Source organism: Gobius niger, assembly GCF_951799975.1.
Source record: "Gobius niger genome assembly, chromosome: 9".
In the NCBI taxonomy this organism is placed as follows: domain Eukaryota; kingdom Metazoa; phylum Chordata; class Actinopteri; order Gobiiformes; family Gobiidae; genus Gobius; species Gobius niger.
Genome location: NC_136860.1, coordinates 10,023,345 through 10,044,471, shown reverse-complemented (window position 1 = coordinate 10,044,471; position 21,127 = coordinate 10,023,345). Strand labels below are relative to the sequence as shown.

Here is a 21,127-nt window from a genome sequence, read left to right as displayed (position 1 = left end):
GCATTGGTGTTTGTGTTGTTGTTTGAAAACCAGAAAACGCATGAATTAAGCCTGTGTGTGGCTGTTTACGTACGTGGTCCGTGGGAACAGTAAACATGTGTCATTATAATGTGTGCGTGGGCTGAATTACATTTTAATCAGCTTAATTAAACAAAATGGATGAATTGAATACATGTTCGCCGCACAGAATGACACTAATCATGTTGTTTACGTAGTGAGACAATTTGCTCAACGGGAAACGCCAATTAGTTGCTATTTTCAGCGGGTCTGAGCACCATTAATTGGCTTGTTTTCCGGCTGAGCTATACTGTATGTAGGCACTCTTTTAGGGTATGCTCACGCTCTCGGTCAAACGGACTAAACCGGCTTCGGACAGCAAGAGACTGGTGTGTACGACGTTCTCCCGGTAAAATGAAATGAATAGTTTGCATAAATGGTAATACAGAAAAAGTTCACCTAATAATAATAGTAATAATGGATTAAACTTATTTGCACTTTACAAACCTGCATTACCACGTTTCCACCGTCGTCATTATTCATTCACTCCATGGTGGTGGTAAGCTACTGTTGTAACCACAGCTGCCCTGGGGAAGACTGATGGAAGCTAGGCAACCGGTCTGTGCCATCGGCCCCTCCGACCACCACCAACCACTCACTCACTCACTACATCCACCGCAGGCTTCCTGGTGTTACCAAACGGTCTCCCATACAAATAGCAGCCAAACCCTTCCCTGCCTAGCTTCTTATTTATTTTGCACACAAAAGGAACTTCTCAGTGACCCACATGTCACGTACAAAATGGCACACCTAGTGTCTGCAACAGTCAGCTTTTATCCCTCCCCTAATGGGAAAGGATCTCCCACAGGTGAGTACCATTAGTTCATTGGGTAAGTTCCAACAGTTTAGCTGGCAAGTTTTTTCTCTTTTACATAAAATTAGGTCGAGTCCCAAAATGATGAGGTGTTCACCTTAAATCAACAAACAAAAGATACAAAATACAAATACAAAAGGAAACACAAAGCAACGTTTAAACCAGTTTCCCCCCTTCCACATGGTTCAGCCTGAGATTCTAAAATGGCCGACAAAGACCACGCCTTGCCTTTGTTCCGACCATGTGCAGGTAAATTTGTATATTGACAAAATTAACAAAAAAACGTTTTTTATATATATTTTTTTATAATATTGCAAATGAGACAAACAAAGCAAAGTGTCCTAAATAAATACTGGGACAAACCCACTTCACCGTCACACCCTTATTCAGCGGTGTCTTGTTTTTTCATGGTTATGGTCTTTTCAATTTTTTGTAGTATAAAGCAACCTGACCCCTTTTCATTATCAGCTGTAATGTCAAAGTTATAGAGCTTCCGGTCACGTGGCTACGTTGAAAATCCCACAAAGAAGAGCCAGAGTCCAAGCCTCCGTTATGTACAACTTCTACAGAGGGACGATAGAGAGAATCTTGACCAGCTCCTGCCGAAGGAGACTCCAGCGCATCTTGAGAGCAGTGGAGAAGATCCGCGGAGCCCCTCTCAACCACCCCGCTTCCCCCTCCCCCTTTGGACTGACAGCGAAAGTCCAGTCACGGACAGTTTTTATGCTTTAGTCCCGTTGGCTCTGAAGTATAAATTCACCTCTTCGTCTCCTCTGTAGATCATAAATCCAATTGACAGTTTCATATTCACCGCAGTATTATTGTTTTCATTCCAGAAAGTGTACAGCGCATGCTCTTCTTTCTGCGGTAGCGTCACAGCGCCACACACCTGCCTGGCTGATGAATTGCAGCGGTTTTACACACAAGAGAGGCTCCATTTGGACGCGCACACTTACTGGAGCTAATGCCGCGTTTGTAGAGAATGTTTGAGGAATTATACGAGTTTTGTCTTTCGTCAAAGTTTCACAGCAAATGCAGTCACGGAAAGTCAGAATGTAGTCCAATAAAGGCGTGGTGTTGTTGTTTTCCCAGAGGAGCGTGTGTGGACAGTGGTGGCTCACAACAGCACAGACCCAGTGCGAGTGCAGGGCTCCTCCGTGCTCCAGCCGCACGTCATGGACCTCAACTACAGCGCCTCCTCTGACCAGCTGAGGGCGATAGTGTCCGGCTCCGAGCACTGCCAACAGGAAGTGGTGTACAGCTGCAGGAAGTCCCGTCTCTTCAACACCAAAGGTCAGTGTCAACTTCCAAATAGAGGAACTTGTAGTTGTTTTTTAACTTTTGAGATTTGCTACAATTTAACAACGGTATGTTATGATTGTTTTTTATTTCATGTCTTTGCTGGACATGGACACATGGTGTGACCATAGACCGTGGCCGCACGGCTTCCCGCATTGTGTTCAGTGTGGGCTAGCTGAAGCTCGTTCATGCTAGCAATTTGACTGGAATTTTGGAGCCAACTCCATTATTTAAAATAGGGCAAACCTAAAAATAGTAAAATGGATGAAAGAAAGAGAATGTTGCACGTTAAGACAAACACATGGAGGTCCCAATGACAAGCCTGTGTTCAATAATGACTTAAAGAGGGGCGAAAAAAGCGTTTCAACGGCAAATCTATTGGCGCTAGGAACTTCCAGAGCCGGCGCCATTTCCTTACGGTTCAATGAAGAAGAAGGCCACAATAAGTCCATTCTTCATTTTTTCTATTGGTGTGACATAAGATGAGGTAGAATTTCTTTAACTGTATTCGTGCAAGCATACTCTTCCCAAGGGTCATTAGCAATATGAACTCTTCATATGTTACTATTGTTTTAGTTTAGGGCATAAAAGAATCACAAGGCGCAACAACCAACAAAAATGTCACAAAAAGTATATTTATCAAGATATAGTGAACATCTAGTTAAAATCTATCCACTTTGTGTGAAATCCGTGTCTGCTTAGTTGATCATGCGGATATCCTGCGGACCCTGCAGGTTAGCGGCATATTGGGGCCATAATCATCATCACCGCACACCAAAAACAAGCTCAATATGCCTTGTGTCCGCGATCTGTCAGCGATTACACTTTACCTTTGCGCTCTCTCTGCCCTGCCGTATGTCCGCCCTGCAGAAGAAGAGAGAGAGACGGAGCGAGGGTGCAGAGACACAGCAGTCTGTTGGAAATGAAGCACTTTTCCTGACAACTCCTTATAACGCTTCATTGCTGCATCTTGCAGATTTGCATCGTGTTAGTTTTAAGCAACTTTCCAGCGTCTTATTGGACGGAATTAAAGCTGTGGTTCCTTGAGACCTGTCATAGCAATACGTACTATTTTGTAATAGTTGCAGGGCGGGTTGTAATTGGCTAGATAGAAGCAGTGTTGCAGGGAGGGTTGGATAATGGCCTATACGTGTGGACCCCGCGGGCTGAAAAATCACCCTCCCAAGTGACCCACGCATCACTGGCCTTGCTGATTAGGTAAAATTTCCACGGCACCCCTGATGAGTTCTGTGTTTGGAAACACTTCCTGTCAAACAATACATGGGAAGATATATGGGAAGAACAATTGTATGTCCACATTCTTTTTAAATAGAAAATGAAATAAGATTAGAATACCTAAAATGATAAAAACAAACCAAAAAATTGTGCTCAGATAATGCCGCTGTTTAATATTTGTAAGTGCCCAATTAAGGTTACCCTTTCACTTCAACACTAAACCACCTACGATACATCTGGGTGAATAGTAACATCTAAGTGATTATAACTTGCCTATTTATTTTTATGAGTCATCACTAACTCCCCTTGGAATAAACTAAGATTAAAATGACCACAAAAGCTATCCAATCACACTGAGAAAAAAAGCTGGTAAAACCTTATGCTTTTTAAATCACCATGGAGCTGGTTCGGGGAGCAGTAAACAGACTGAAATCTCCATATATAAGATTCCTCCCTCCCTTCCCATGCGTGGCCTCTTCAATCCTTGTACCTGCTTTACAACACAAACAACGCTTCCACAGAGCTGTTACCTTGTTTTCCGTTCTGTTTCGCATTAACCCACAACACTCCGACAATGTTCATCTACGCGAGCAGCCGTCATGAAACATTCATAAATCCCACACTCCTCAGGTCCCTGGATGCGGCGCCGGCACAAACAAACAGCTGATTATCCCAGGGACATCAAACGTAGCGCACTGGTGTGTAATGAGGGTTAGGGTTGGACCGCGATGCGGGTCACAACGTCACACTGTGGATGGGAAGACTGGCATGTTTTATTCCGTGGTTTTGATTTCCTGTGTGCTGTGGGACCATTTGAGGCAGTTGTTGCGGAAACTAAAGTCAAGTATTGGTAGAAGTTTCCATGTTTAGATTAGTATTTAGCAAGATGTTTTGTTTAGTGTTCAGGAAGATGTATATATTTGCATTTAGCACAATGTTTAGGTTAGCGTATGGCAAGATCTTTAGGTTAGCGTTTAGCAAAATGTTTAGGCTAGTGTTTAGTAGGGCTGAACGATTTTGCCAAAAATCAATATTGCGATTTTTTTCAGTTAATATTGCGATTTCGATTTTATTGCAATTTTCCGCTAATAACTTTTTGTTACAATACAATTAAATGTTTACAACTGATTTAATAAAGTATTACTTACTCTTAAGTCCTTATAATCACATGGAATATAATTCCAAATAGTCCACATAGTCATTTAGCCTACATCATTTCTAATAAGCTTATACTGAATTATTTTTTGGGGGGAAATAGCTAAATAATTTCTTGCTATTTGCTCTTGTGTTTTAGTCAGTGGTTGTAAGACAAGTTCTTATTTTTATCCAAAACATTCCCAAACATAAGTGGCCATCAGCTGCAGGGGCCGAAATCGCGTGCCTCTGCGATTTTGAAATCGCGTTGTGTAATATCGCGCTAAAATTGCAAATGCGATTAATCGTTCAGCCATAGTGTTTAGCAAGATGTTTAGGTTAGCGTTTAGCAAGATGTTTAGGTTAGCATTTAGCAATATGTTTAGGTTAGCATTTAGCAAGATGTTTAGGTTAGCGTTTAGCAAGATGTTTAGGTTAGCGTTTAGCAAGATGTTGAGGTTAGCGTTTAGCAAGATGTTTAGTTTAGCGTTTAGCAAGATGTTTAGGTTAGCGTTTAGCAAGATGTTTAGTTTAGCGTTTAGCAAGATGTTTAGGTTAGCGTTTAGCAAGATGTTTAGGTTAGTATTTAGCAAGATGTTTAGGTTAGTATTTAGCAAGATGTTTAGGTTAGTATTTAGCAAGATGATAAGGTAAGCATTTAGCAAGATGTTGACCACAGTTGTTCCAATCATTGCTGTGGTAAAATCATCCAATAACCAAGAGGCTGGTGATTCAAATCCCAGCTCCTCTGGGTGCAGACTGTCTTTGTGTCTCAGAGTAAAACACATCACCCGTTGCCTGTTTATGAATGCTGTCCCAGAACCACCACAGATTATTGCGTGAGGTCATAAATGATTGAGATTTAGATAGAGGGAGCTGGATTGAGTGACTGAGCAAACTTATTTCTTATTTACTTATCCGTGATCTGTTGTTTGGCAGATGGCCGTCCTCTCTCCTATTGGCTGGACCAGAGCGGTGAGAGGCGGAGTTACTGGGGCGGCTTCCTTCCCGGAGTGCAGCAGTGTTCGTGCAGTCTGGAGGAGAACTGTGTGGACATGAACTACTTCTGCAACTGCGACGCCGACGCAGAAACATGGTACTCCCGACTTCAAAGTCTGTCCAATAATTAAACCACAATTGAAGGATTCAACTGTATTCAACTTTTCTGTAGGTTCTGTAGGTTTTCAGTAGGTTGCTGTATATATATATTTTAATATCAATATTTATATTTTACTTTGTACATGGACAGACACCGCTGTTTTGAAAGCATCAACAACACTTTTTTCCCACATATTTAGTAATAATGTCTTACCTTTCAACCAAAAAAGACTTCAGCTGCGGGTCTTTTGTCCTACCCAGTGATTCTCTAAACATTTTCCAATGTTTACCCTGCTTCTTTGCCTACGCCGATCAGACTCGACTTTCACCCTTTGTCGCACTAGAATAAACTCTTAGTTTTTTCTTTTGGAATCCATCCTTCCAAGATTTACCTCTCAGCAGCTTCAGTATGGAGGAGATAGCTAATGCTACACCTGAGTATGAACGCGCCTGACGTCATTATGCATTACGCTGTTTGCTTATTTGCCCCGAGGTGCTCTCTATTCAAGGGAATTTACAGGCACATAGAGGCGATCACAGTGAAAAGGCCAGGGCTCATTCTACTCACCAGGGCATTGCTGGAGCATGTACGCGGAAGACATTTTTAATTTGTATATATTCAGCACGGTATGAAAATGCTGTCTGTAGATTTCCAACCACTCTCTGCAGCTGAACCCACAGCCTCTTCAGCCCATCCCCTCTTCACCATCACCAGTGTTTCGGCCTTGTATTTCACTGCAGTATATAATGATGCTGGTGTTTTGGTTGTTTTTCTTGCAGGTCCAGTGACTCCGGCGTGCTCTCGTACAAAGATCACCTCCCGGTCAGCCGGCTGGTGGTGGGAGACACCGACCGCTCTGGCTCCGAGGCTGTGTACCGAATTGGACCGCTACGTTGCTATGGAGACAGTAGGTGACCACTCATAGGATAGAAGAGTAGACGATTTAATAGACTCTGTGCATGGAATGATGCAAAAACACATGATGCTGCTAACTTCTCTTGGTATCAGCTGTTTCCCGTCCTTGTTTATTCCTGTGGAGAATTAGCCGCATCTTGTTCAAATAATGGATATTCAAACATAATCACTAACAACACATTACAAACTGCACACAGGATGTAAATATTTCACCTGAGGAGACTTCTGTGTTCATAAATTTAGATACATTTAGTTTTAGCCTTGAAGCTAAAGGCTTATCTTAATGCTAGCAATTATAAAACATTATTTAGAATAATTTAAGTCCCAGTCTTCAGCGTAATAGAATATTGGGAGCAACATCTGTGTCACTGAGAAGGTTAGGGCCCCCCTGTGGATGAAACTGTAAGTAAGTGATTTGTTGCTTCAGATAAGTGAAAGCACTTTAGGATGGACTTTGCAAATTAGCTTTTGCTATAAATGTTGTAGTGTGTCACTTGTTAATTGTTCACACTTGTCCCTATCAAATAAATTAAATAAATAAGTAAAATTATTAATATAGATGAAAGTTAATGCTTTTAAACTGAGCAGATGAACCCACTGTGATTATTATTCTGTCCCTTGTACATTTTTATCACATTAAACTTATGTAGCCTACAATGTGGTTTTGTAAATTGTGAGAGCAAAATAAACATGGTTCATTCAGCAGCTAATCTAATACCTGCTTTGCTAACATTTTGTGTATTTTAAGACACAGAGAATCTTCGGCCTAATGTTGAGTGTGTTTAATAAGTGTGAATATTTACTGATTAAAGAAGTACAAAAGTCATAATACATAAATAAAATAGGTCCCAATTGTCTTCTGACAGTGAACTGATGTGTTCCTGAGTAAGACTAGCCATGTTCCTGTGGTTCCGACATTGGCTTGTAATGTTTTATCTCCAGAACGAGAAAAGATCCAAGACTTTGTTGGGACTGTCATAGAGTAAAAGGAGCTGTTTTCACCCAGTGGGGGCGAGGATTGGGCAAAAGTGCCTGGAATAAATAGAGGGTTTTGAATATTTCCTCAGCCAGTGCATTGAAGACTCCAGTGCGTTGACTGTCCTCAGGGTCTGTGTTGCCTTCGCTGTCCTCAGAGTCCCTGTGGAACTCGGCGTCGTTCTACCAGGACCAGTCGTACCTGCACTTCCCCCCTCTGCAGAGCGAGCTGTCCACCGACGTGTCCTTCTTCTTCAAGACCAGCAGCGCCAGCGGAGTGTTCCTGGAGAACCTGGGCATCAGCCACTTCCTGCGCATCGAGCTCAGCTGTGAGAAAACACACACACACACACACATGCAATCTTGTACTTCTATCTTAGTGAGGACATTCATAGACAAAACGTATTACCCAGACCTCAACCCTAATCTTAACCCAATTCTAACCCTACACCCTAAAACCACATCTTCACACACAAACAGTCCTTCAATTAAGTGAGGACCACCCAAAATGTCCTCATTCTGTTGGTTAAAAACTGGTCCTCACAATGTCGTAAGTACAAGAACACTGGTTGCCTAAAATGTCTTAAAATGGTTTGAATGAAGGCACTAAGTTTGAGTCGGTTTGAACTCATCAAGATCAGAAAGAAAATGCTAATGGGTCGAGCAGATATCCCACTTGAAATCAGACTTGTTTTACAATGGTACAAACTAGGGCTTGAATGACTGCTTTTTAAAGGTCGATTTATTTATCAAAATAGTCGAAGTCGAGTTGATTAGTCGTGTTATGACGTCATCATAGAACTCTTCATTTCATCGAGTTCATTAAAGGGACTATACGGAGTTTAAAAATGTTAAAATTATGTATTTTCCTCCCCCTACATGTTCCAACACTGTCCTAATGTGTAGAATGAGCCCAGACCTGTTCACCACAACTGCCTCTAAAATCCTGCACTGTCACTTAAAAATTTTACTTCGGGTCCGAAGTGCCGTCATGCACGAGCTTAATATAGAAGGTGCAGTTACACGTATGACCTGAGCTGGCAGTAGTGAGCATAAAATGGCCAACTTGCATCTAGCCCCTTTAAGTCCACTTCCAAATCCGTCATGTAGTAATGTAGGCTCATATGTAAGCAGGTTTTGCAGCTTATTTTCTAAGTTAATATACAATATATTGGCTCAATTCCGTTTCTTAGGTTTTAGCTTAATTTTTAAGCAACGCTCAGTGTTACCTTCGCCTCCAAAACCATTGCTTCGATCCTCTCTCTCCGCCTCCATTTGTCTCGCTCTTGGTGTAACACTGTTTATTGTCCCACTAAAACACGGTAAAGGGGTTCCGCCTTGACATCAATGTTAAAACTAGGCAGAGAGAGAGGAGGGAGAGATTAACACACGACTTGTCGACTTGTCTAAAATGAGGTCGACTAGCGCCGCAGTAGTCGACTAGTCTGTTTAAGCCCTAATACAAACTAATCTGAATTAAGAAAAAATGTGCTTGTTCCATTGGCAACCAGAGGTTTTAATCTAATCTAAAACTAGTCCAAACCTACTCAAACTTTAGATTTATTCCCTTCAGCGAAATCTATGTCATTTCTTCTTTAAGATGATAATTCTTTTCCCAGTGTGGCTTCTGTACGACCCAGAAAAAAGTGATAAATGAATCAGCCTGAATAAGCATGATGGTCTGACATTAACATTTTTGTACACTGGCCAATGACAAGCTGGATTGTTGGGAGATTTGAGTTCAAAGACTCCCAAAAATCCCTCTGGTAAAGCTCCCACTAATTCCATCCCCTGGCGTGTCTGTCCGTGCTGCCGCGCTGCCAAGAGTGTGTGGGCTCTCCGTTTTTAGATTTGCTGACAATATGCAATATCATCGATACATGGTGCAACACGGCGGCCAGAAGAATCGACTGTGCTGCTGCGTGCACGTGCCTGTTCATGTCCAAACACGGGTTGGAAGTGCATTTTCAGGGGCTGTATGTCGTGCCCACATTTGAGACCGGGCTTATGGTTTTTTGGACAGATGCAAACATTTCTCTCTCTATCCGGAAAGCATCCTCATGGCAGTGTCTGGAGATGATCACGCCCACTGGCAGTGTTGGGGAGTAACTGTGACCACCTGTTTATACCTTTTTGGAGAGATTTGTGGGTAAAAGAGACGGCTGAGAAGCGTCTGCTGATGATGAGCAATTGTAAACTTTAAGTAGCACCAACGCGAAAAACAATTATCCTGGTGGAGACTAGTATCGTAAACTTGACTGTTACTGGACTGTGACTGGCTATCGGACACGGGATTATTTAGCGCCGCTGCTGCGGGTTTGAAAAAATTTGACCAAAAATGCCAAAATAGTAATTTCCCCAGTAAAATATCAATGTAGCGTTTTTCATTTTTAACTAAATCTGTGACTCGTTTTACAGAACGGGCTAATGAGACCTAAACATGGACTTAACCCAGACTTCAATGGACTAGAATTAACCAGGACTAAACCGGACTGAAGGAGAGACACTACATGTGAATAGGGTAAAAAATGTAGTTTAAAGATATGAAGTTGACACTTTCTTAGAGCCAGGTTTAAATATGGTTTTATATTTATAATATACACGCCTGATTACAAAAATTCACATTTTGCACGGTTGAGTCTTAACACATTGAGTTTTTTGTTTATAATTACAAAACTAGACCCTTTAATACACCTTATGGGTTTGGTATCTCTGAGATGAACAGAAGTGAAATAAATGTCAATCAAAAACTTGTGAAAACTCTAGCTCTGGACATTTTATATATACTGCATTTCTTTTCTTTTTCTTTTAGTCAGGGGGGGCATGGTGTTGCGTAGCGAAGCTGTAAAGCCGACACTTCTCTCTCGCTCTCTGGAGGGCGTTTGACAAAGCAGAGCAGCTTCCCATGGAAAGATCGAAACTAAAATAAAATCCGTCCAAGGATGGCTGAGAAGCATCCTGTTAAAGTGTTGAATCCGAGAACCAGGCTGTTTAAATGCAACACGGGTTAAAAGCGATCGATAACACGCAGTGTTTCAAAACGTGTCAACAATGTTCTTGAAAATTGACTTGAAACGGAGATATTTAGGCATTTGCTTTTTCCCATAATGTTTGTGTCTGTCCAGAGAGGAGAGAAGAGGAAAGAGGAGTTAATCAGAAAGGAGAGTGTTGCATAAAAAAATCATTGATTTTGATCAAAACTAGCCTCTGTTTAGCTTGGATTTCTCAGGAACCAAGGCACGCAGAATGAAACTGTTTTCACCTACGGAGAGCTTAGAGTCTCACCTTTCAAATGAGCATAGCATGTGTCCATAGCACTACAGTATATAGACTGTAGTGCTACAAATATCATGAAAAAAGGTCTGGATCGTTGGCACTCTACAGCTAAATCCCCAAAACAGCGCGGCACTCAATGTGTTAACAAGGTTCCAAATAGAAAAAAAGGGAGTGAGAAAGAGGCTGTTTACACTGATCAAAAGTTTAGGAACACATGCCTTTAAAAGGCAAACATGTGCTTTCAGTGTTAATTTCTGCCAGGTGTTCACACTGTCACGATGTCAGAGCTGCATAAGCAGAGCCTCTCTCAGTGCGCCTTCGCTGCTGAGGTGGGACGTAGTAAGACAGCCATTTAGAATTTATGAAAAGATTCTGAGGGTTTTGGAACAAAAAAGTGGAATACCTAAAGAAATGTCCCCAACTCTGAGCCGTAGGATCTGATTGGCCGTCTATCAAGACATTCAACGATCCTCGACCCAAATGGAGCCGTTACTGGAGCCGAAAACATTTTGTGTCTCACTCTCATTTCTTGTTGTTGTATACTGAAGTTCTACTTGGAACCTTATTAAGATCCAACCATGAAAAATGAGAATTTTTGCCCTTCTTCAAACGATCTTAAACTTTTGATCAGGACTGTATTAGATACAAAGATTTGTTCAGGGAGGATTTTGGGTCTAGTTTTGTGAATGAGCTATTTATGTGATAATATCTGTAAAAAAAATCAAGCTTGGTGTTTTGTGTTCAAAGCTCAATAAAGCAGGGAGGAATTAGATATTAGAAGAACAGGTCCTTAAGTCTCGTAATGTCTTTGGCCACGGCTGTCTCCCACAAAGGAAATGACAATTTTTGCACCACAGCGTCAGCTCGGTCGCCTTTCGCTCTACACATGGATACCAAGCATGTCTATATCTGTGAATACATGTAGGAAAAGGAAACAAAGGTCTGCGGCGCAATTGAAACATTATAAAATAAGCAACGTCAAGGGCGAGTTTTGATCTATTTTTAGTCAGACATTAAAACTAATACGTTAAGGGAGAGAAATAGCTACAGATTGACCATAAACCCCGACGCTGTTTGCCTCTCCGATCATCCAGCGCTGTCCGTCCACTGCGGGTGCGATGTGCTCCTTTGTAGTGTTTAGCCGCAGCCTGTGGGACCCGGGGAGATATCGAGCGCGTGTCAGTGAACGCCTCATAAATCCTGGTGCGCTCGCCGGGCTCCCTCTGCAGTCTTATATCATGTTACATCAGCGAGCGGGCCCAAGGCGGGCTGCGTTCAAAGACAACACTGCGCACATGTACCGCTGATGCCCGTGTACCGAGTCAGACCAGAGCAGCGGGAGCAAGGCAAGAGAAAGCTTTGTTTTCACTGTGATATTTTGGCTTCAGGGTGACATTTTGAAGGGGAGACACACTACAGGGAAGTGTCGTTTTCAAAATTTCAGTTTTTGTCCTACTTTGCTCCCCTCACGTGTAAACCTTTATTCGCTGTATTCAGCCCTTCCTGTGAGCGGGGGGATTCCAATGTTGTCAAAGGAAGAGATTGAAGAAAATGAAATGGGAATAAACAGAACGCTCACAAAAAGCTCAAAGGAAATAAGTTTGCTTCGCCTCTGGTTTATAACAGAGTGACAAGATGTCATGTAAAGTGACCTCAGATTATTGTTAGCGATATCTTTGCTTACTTTCTGTTCTGGCTTAGCCTGGCCTTAGCCATCCGTAAACTCCGGTCAATTATAGTTTCCCGCACGGTAGCGCCGCGGTTAGTGCTCTCGCTTCACAGCTAGAAGGTCCGGGTTCGATTCCCACCTGGAACGGGGCCTTTCTGTGTGGAGTTTGCATGTTCTCCCCGTGTCTGCGTAGGTTTCCTCCGGGCACTCCGGTCTCCCCTACCACTAAAAACATGTACAATAGGCCAGGATGAATGATGTGTGTGAGTGAATGTATGGTGGTGGTCAGAGGGTCCGTTGGCGCAGACGTGTGTAGTCGCAAAGCGCTTCTGACAGTCTCCCCCAGGGGAAACTGAAGCTACAAATGTAGTTTACCACCACCAAGTATGGAGTGAATGTACAATTGTCTCATGTAAAGCGCTTTGTGACCATGTCTTTGAAAGGCGCTATATAAATAAAGATCTTCTTCTACATGTACGTCTGGGTCTGATCTCAGTGGCCGTGTTACATCGATTGACTTTCTACCTACTATTCAGCGAGCGGGGGAGGTGGGTGTTGTAGGTGACGTCAAGCATTTGTGCCGCATTTGCTGGTTGTAGTTTGGCAATGGCAGCGGATACAAAAGAAATGACAGCTCTTCAATCCGTCCTGGCTTGGCTCCCAAATATCCAGAAATTGACATTAAAGGCTGCTGTCCCCAAGAGTTATGATAGAGTTGTGATAGAGTTGTGATAGAGTTGTGATAGAGTTGTGATAGAGTTGTGATAGAGTTGTGATAGAGTTGTGATAGAGTTGTGATAGAGTTGTGATAGAGGAGGAGTTTGAAAAGGAGTTCACCCCTCCCACCTGATAACGGAGCTCAATTGTGAAGATCCCTCTGTACGAAACGAAACAAGTACGAGGGTCTGGCAAAACCAGGCTAGTTCTGACTGCGTGATTAACCTTTATTGAATCGAAATTGGGGTTTTAGCTACAGTGGTAACCAAGGTTTTTATTTTTTCCTGCCTTGTGCCTCCACTGTTTGAGCGAAGCACATTTTCGCCAATCAGAATGATCGAGCAGTGTGGTTTTTGTCATCGAAGACGACAACAATATAATATCGTTGATGCAACATATTTGGCGATAACATAAGGCTGACAAGCTTAAAAATAGCCCTTTGGGGACTAAAACTAAACTAAAAATATGAGTTTACGTCAATGAGAGGAGACGAAAATGGTAGAAGTGGTCCGTCAGATGTGAAACGGAGCGGTGTAGTCAGCGTACGTCCTCCATGGAGCGTCTGACATCGATGTCAAAGGGACTTTATCTTTTGTCAGGACAGTTTTAAATACACAGAACACAGAAAGCTGTTGATGAACGACTGTGCAGATGGTGCTGTCGGTGCAAAAAAATAAATCTGGAAGTAATGATCCGAGGACGAGGAGAGCGGGCGCTTTTGGGAAAAGTCCTGTTCACAACGACACTTCTGCTGTAATCTGTTTCTCAAAGGCTATATAAAGTCAATAGATTATTATTATTTATCCCAATTTCCAGTACTTATCAAAATGAATTCTAACTTTTTCTCCCATGGTCTGGGTGAATACTCGATTCTGGTTGGCTGGAGGGCGTTAAAAAGTGATAATGTACACCTAGTCTGGCAACAGTTAAATAAGTATAAGGGATAATTTGCGACGGTGGTGTGAAACGTCCGACACGAAGCGGAGGGCGGTTGCTTCCACAGAGTTGTCCACAGTTGTCATTCATCATTAACTTAAGTCTTTTTATGTCTCTGTGATGGTGTTGTTGCTGTATGTTTGTGCCTGTGTTTGTCCTATCTGTCATGACATCAACCTGCCATGGGACGACGGATGAAAATGAGCCTATATGGCTAACTCCGGCACATTTACATGTTGAAGAAACACATGTTGATTAATGTGCACTGTCCCAATTCAAATAATGATATACACAGAGTAAGGGAGAAAGGGATAATTGTGCATTATTCCATACTTATAATGAAACTGACTCAAACGTGACTAAAATTTAGCACTGTGATCGAGCCTCGCTTCCTTCGGAGGTTGGCCAATCAGAAGAGACCGCAGAAGAATCCTGTTTGTCGCTGAAAACAAACTCCATTTTGTCGCTATTTTGACATTTTGACATATCCATACTGAGATATGTTCTTACCTGAGCTTAGACGAGTGGATGCGTACCTGTCTGGTCTTTGTGCCCGTGGAAGAGCGCGGTCACTTCTAAATTCATTTCCCGTTTGGAGCCATAGGAATATACTGGGAGAGGCCAAACGCTAACTACATCTTTCGTCGTTTTGCGTGACTAAGGGCACAAACAAAGACCAGACAGGTACGCATCAACTTGTCTAAGTTCAGGTAAGAACATATCTCAGTATGGAAAAACGGTGGCCTGTTCCTTTAAGCCAAATATACATCATTGCATGAAGTCTAATTGTAACGTCTTTACAGCAGGTTTTTTGTCGCAAGTATGAGGTGGATTTCATAAAACAAGCAGCGTTTTGCAGCTCGTGATTCGGAGAATGCATTTATGCAGCTGAATAGGGAGGAAGAAAGAGTGTGAGAGCGCCACATTTATTAGAGAGAAGATTAAAACTCTATAAAATGCCTCTGTGCTGCCTCGCTCAGATTTGTATCTTGTTGCTGCCTGAAGCTGAAATGTAATAAATGAGTACCACAGTGGCGCGATGCCAAGGCCTGCAAAGCTTCCTCTGCCAGCTTAAACAATTTTACAATAACACAAATTAGTTGTATTATAGATCCTAATATCCTAATATAAAATAAAACATATGCTATATGCAAAAGATGAAAATCGTAATATCGGCTGTGTGGGACTGTAAAGGCAGATCCACATTTACCCAGTGGTGAGACTGAAATGTTCCATCAAAAACAGTAATCAAGTTACACCTGCAGTTTGGCCATGGACACTATATGGCAGCGCCCATTGCCACTCCCTCAACAAGGTGATTAAATGAATAAAAAGACGATAAACATAAATAAATCAATACTTTATCTCATCGTCATAATAGATTGTTTCAGTATGATTCAGCTGATTTAAGTTTTCTCCATAGATTTAATTAAACTTGTAAGTTCAACTGCCATTTTCTCCAAATGCATTTTTCTCACATTCTTGTATCAGTATCTCTATGTAAGTGCCTATAAGTCAGGGATCGGCAACGTCAGGCCCGAGGGCCAAATCTGGCCCTCCAGCATAGAAGCTCTGTTTCTCAGGATTTTTGGAATGATTTTGAAGGTGATATTATGACACAAATCAGAGATCAGGCCTGTTTGAATACAGTCAAATCTTTCAAAATTTCTAAACAAATCACCGGGTCATGTATAGGGCTGGGTACTGTTCAGTATCTGAACGATGCTCTATCTGACATCTATATGTGTTGTCTAGAACCAGAAAACAGAACAAAAATGTGTGGAAGATCTGCACATTTACAATATCGGGTTCATCTCCAATGACAGGAAATGTATGAAACATGGGGAATCATTTTAGGGGGAAAATTATTAAGAAGGAAAAACAATTGTGAAAACAAGAAAAATATATGGAAAAAAAGATTTGGTGAAATGGGGCAAACATAGGGCAAGAAATTGAAAATGGAAAAACAAATAATTTAAACAACAAAGTCACTTCCTTTAATGTTGTCCTTGGACTAACGGCATCAAAGCCTGTTCCTTTATTTATTTATTTTTTCAGTACCTGCTTTAGATATCAGTAGAACCTAAACTTTTTTTTCCCTATACCAGACTGTTTTCGTTTAACGGTATGGCCTTAATCATGTACAGACAATGCTGAAAATTTGCTGATAAGCCCTTCTAGGGACGGACATGGCAAATTAGCCTTGGCTATAAATGTTGTAGTGTGGTACATGTTCATTGTTCACACATTACCCTATCAAATAAATTAATAAAAATGGTGCTTTACTTTGGGCTAAAATTGGCCGGTCCTTGGTCTTTTTACAATAAGAAAATCAGCTCTCCACCAAGCAAACCTGCCTACCCCTAAGTTTTACAATGTTCCATCCCAATTGTTTTTTTAGGTTTCTGGTAAGTTTTCACTGCTGATTGAACTCTCTCCATATGTATAATAATTATAATATTTAAAAAAAAACTGAAATAAAATGTAATCTTCTTAGGGGCCACCGGGATGGAAATTAAAGGCGCTAAGCTGACCACTCATACAGCCAAAGTTTATTTTTTACATAAAAAGTTGCATAGTGCACCTTTAATATTTTGAACGTTTCTTCAGAGGGAGTTTTCAATTTTCAATTCCTGGATTTATTGGGTGTTTCTAAACACAGACTATACAGTAGCCTTTTGTCCTTAGTAAGGAGCCCACTGTGAGATCTTCCAGCTCCAGACCTAGTGCATTAAGTGGGCTGGAAAACACCCATGGCCAATGGAGATGGTACATAGAACAGCCTTTTTCCACCAACCAGAAGCATCCGGGAAGGTCCAATGAAGAGGACAGGGGTCGTGGGGTTGGAGTAGGGGTGAACATGTGCTTTCGTTTGGGTCGCGTTAACACAGGGGACCGGCCGCACATCTCTTTTTCTCAGGACACAGACAGTGTTTAACTCACGGTGGGATAAATAAAGTTTTTCTTTTGACCTGTGAGAGCTTATGAAAGCCCATAATGCTAAAGAAAGACACAAGGCAGCGCGATATAAACGAGGAAGAGAATGTTAGGCTGCCATAGAAGAGCAGCACTCTCAGAGGACCTCTTTTTTTAATAAGCCACCCCCTCTCGCCAGTGGCATAGCAAGCATACAAGATGACAGTCGCGTTTGGAGCAACGCTGTCCTTGCACCAGACGGAAGATTGGGCCATTGAAAATTATGTGAAATAGACTTTTTACAGCTTCATATTTTATAATGGACCGAAAATAAACAAACAAAAAAATCCAAGCCAAAATGTCAGAAATGTAAACCTGCAGCTTTTCTTAGTCTGGGCGAAAGTTCTGGCTGTAACGCCTCTGTCCCCACTCGGTGTTTGCGACAGTAGCCTTTGATTGATTTTTGCAGAGTATTCTATCCTCACTTAAAAATGCGGGAAACTTACTTTGACATCATCTATCTGCACCAAACAATCTCTCCGGTATGCTGCGTCCGCCTCGCTCACACTGCTGGAACAGCGGGCGTTTGATATGTCGCTGAGTAAAGCGTTTTGCAGCGGTTTGCGGCGGTTTGTGATCAGCTGCGGAGGGACTGTTTTCATGGGGACGGTGCAAACTTGGCAGTTGCGTGATTTGCTCAATAATCCGTCACAAAGCGCTCACACAGAGGACGATCGGTCGCTTTATTTCAGTTTTAATGGACACAGAGGCCCGACTCTGAAGTGCAGGGTAAAGAAAAGTATAGTGTGGAAAGCTATAATTATGACCGTGCAAGAGAGTAACCCAGGGAGTAATCACATTGGACATGTCAGCTTTCAACGATTAGGCACTTTTGTCGTTTTCTGGCATTCATCTAAAATACTTTGTGTTTGTGAATGCAAAAAAAAACAACCAAAAAAACATCCTTGTAATGCGGTATGCCTTAAATGTCTGATCTGAAAACTGCATTAGCTGTTTCTGCTTTCTGCAGGATTGAGACAAAATAAACGGCCAATTTAACAAGATAATGTCACTGCAGTAAAGACAATTTGAGCACTGACTTCATTAACATTGACATTTTACGGCGTAAATCAGATGCAGGAGGTGTCAGGCAAGGGGCCGACGAAAACTTAACACATTGAGTGCCAAAAATGAAAAAAAGTCAGTTATGTTTGTTTGTTTTTTAATTACAAAACTAGACAATCTAATACACTATATGTGTGATTTTGGTAGCTCTGTTATGAACAGAACTGAAATAAATGACCATCAACAACTTGTGAAAAGTCGTGACAAATGTGTACATTTAAAGGGATATTTCAGGATTTTTGACATAGGGCCTAGTTATCCAGAGTGTTCTGGAGATATATATATATATATATTTTTGTAATTCATGCAGTTCTTAAATTTGAAGAGTTTCGTGGTGCTAGGCTAGTGCAAGGCTAGCGCATTTCTATGGTATCAGCTAGCCTGCATTAAAAACAGTCTGACCCGCTCCACAGAGCACCTGAGGCAAATCACTTATAACACCAGACTAACCATATAAATGTCTGTGTCCATAGAATCATTATAACCATTTTGCATTTAAAATAACTTATAGCTTCATGGTATAAGCTACGCAGCGGCGGAGTGATCTGCTAGAAAATAGTCCCTCAAAATGCGATCATTCATTCAATTATTCTATCGACAGACATTTATATGGTTAGTTTGTCTTGAAGCTAACGACTAACGTTAAATAAAAATAAAAATAGCACCATGATGTTCAACGAGCTGCTCGAAAAAGAATCGGCCTGTCTTTGGTATAAATACTTTTTAGTTGTTTAGGAATTTTTGTGGTGTTGTTGAGATAAAAATAAAAAGTCCTATCTAAACAAACAAATACGTTTCCTGCAGTCAAGAATTTACATCCAACATAATGTTTTCAACACGTAGCCAGTGACTTCCCATCTTTACTTCAATCTCAACTCATTGTTGCAGCGTCCTGACACTCGCAGTGAAGCAGAAATGACCTGGTGTTTCTTATCTCTCACAGCCCCGTCGGTCATCACTTTCTCCTTCAACGTGGGGAACGACCCGGTGGTCCTGTCGGTGAAGTCCCACCTCCCCCTGAACGACAGGCAGTGGCACCACGTGAGGGCCGAGAGGAACGTGAAGGAGGCGCTGCTGCAGGTGGACCAGCTGCCCCTGCGCTTCCTCGAGGCTCCCCCCGACGGACACACTCGGCTCAGGCTCACCAGCCAGCTCTTCGTGGGTAAGGGATACTTGTGTGCAACCGCTCCGAACTGCTGATGGTTTGTTGACTTTAAAAATGCAGAGGACACTTTCACATTCTATAAATACATGCTTTTCTGCCACATGACGTTTGCAGTTATGGCTAGTGCACGTTAGGGAATGGGAGCATTTCACATGACACAAGTCACCCAAAGCGTTTCACACAGTGTTAGGGGATTTGTTCTTCATTCACTCCACACACGCTGGTGGTAAGCTTTGTACTGTATGTAGCCACAGTTTCCCCTGGGGCAGACTGACAGAAGTGCGACTGCCCACATCTGCGCCAACCAATCCCTCTGACCTCCACTCAGCATTCATCGTGATGTACATGTTTTTAGTGGCAGGGGAAGCCGACACAGACACAGCGAGAAGATGCAAACTCCACACAGAAAGGCCCAACACAGGGGACCTTCTATTTGTGAAGCACAAGCGCTAACCACTGTGCCACCGGGCCATCATATCAAGCTATGTGTCTGCACTGATGGAAGTCAAGCACGCTCCTTTGCAAAGGAGCAGAGCCGATGCAATAAGGAAACAGAAACCTTTGAATGTGATCCTCATCAACTGCCTAGAGCAAAAGACTGTCACGGTTTACATTTGCAAACACAGAGCTACAGGTTGTACACACCTGTTAGAGAGAATGCCCTAAACCACACTCAAACCCCCTAGCCATTACTGTGTTTTCATTTATAAAACAGTGTTCACAGTTGTGAGCAGCTGGTGTTGTTTACTGTCTGGAGGCAAAAAGTGTACAAGCTAATGCAGCTAATGCCTCAGGCAGCATTGACACTGTCTTTGGAGGCTCTGCTGACTTTACAAACTCACACAATCACAGAGAAAGGATTTGTTATACTGACACCTTCATTTATTCTTTAGAGTGAAAGCAAAGTCCTGCAGTGAAGCTGGACTGACTTGCTTTGTAAACTCAGCCAGATGCTTTTTTGTCAAACAAACTGGTTGGTTTGGCTACGTAAACAAAACATCAGAGAGGATAGTTCTGCTTCACCATTACATAGTCATGAAATCTTAGTTTACTTCATGAAATGCCATTATAAAATAACTGATAAAGTATCTTTGCAATTATTGTATCTTTATTGAATTATTGATCACCTCCTGCTGGAAGTTGTCTGTATTAATGTAACTTGTGGGCAAAGGTATTTAAAGGGACTTTTAAAGGAGTTAAAAAATGTTAAAATTATTTATTTTCCTCCCCCTACATGTTTCAACAATGTCCTAATGTCCAGAATGAGCTCAGACCTGATCACCACAACTGCCTCTAAAATCCTGCACAGTCACTCAGAAAGGTGTTAATTCGGGTCTGAAGTGCCGTCATGCACGAGCTTAATATAGACGGTGCAGTTACGCGTAGGACCTGAGGTGGCAGTAGTGAGTATAAAATGGCTAACTTGCATCTAGCCCCTTTAAAGTAGAAGAGATCAGCTGTGACACTATTTTTACACATCAAGATGGCAGTGTTCAAACAGTAGAAGAAGAAACAACCAAAACAGTACTTACTTTTATCTGTTCCTCAGGTGGGACGTCCTCCCGGCAGAGGGGCTTCCTGGGCTGCATCCGGACCCTGGTCATCAACGGCGTGACCTTTGACCTGGAGGAGCGCGCCAAGCTAGCCCCCGGCGTTAGCCCCGGTTGCCCCGGCTACTGCAGCGGCTCCAGCAGCCTGTGCCATAACCGTGGCCGGTGCATCGAGAAGAGCAGCGGCTTCGCCTGTGACTGCTCCCAGTCGGCCTACGGGGGGCCCAGCTGCAAGGAAGGTCCG

The 21,127-nt window shown here is 42.3% G+C and overlaps 1 protein-coding gene across 1 annotated transcript in view; it reads left to right on the top strand.

Annotated features, from left to right (window-relative positions):
• The window catches only part of LOC306967706 (contactin-associated protein-like 5), a 226,666-nt gene that overhangs the window by 186,688 nt on the left and 18,851 nt on the right, over positions 1-21,127 (top strand). Inside the window, exons 12-17 of the mRNA XM_079562834.1 lie at positions 1,964-2,164; positions 5,480-5,636; positions 6,419-6,546; positions 7,688-7,858; positions 19,112-19,330; positions 20,883-21,122. Of these exons, the coding sequence (XP_079418960.1) occupies positions 1,964-2,164; positions 5,480-5,636; positions 6,419-6,546; positions 7,688-7,858; positions 19,112-19,330; positions 20,883-21,122 (1,116 nt within the window). The remainder of the gene's footprint in view (positions 1-1,963; positions 2,165-5,479; positions 5,637-6,418; positions 6,547-7,687; positions 7,859-19,111; positions 19,331-20,882; positions 21,123-21,127) is intronic.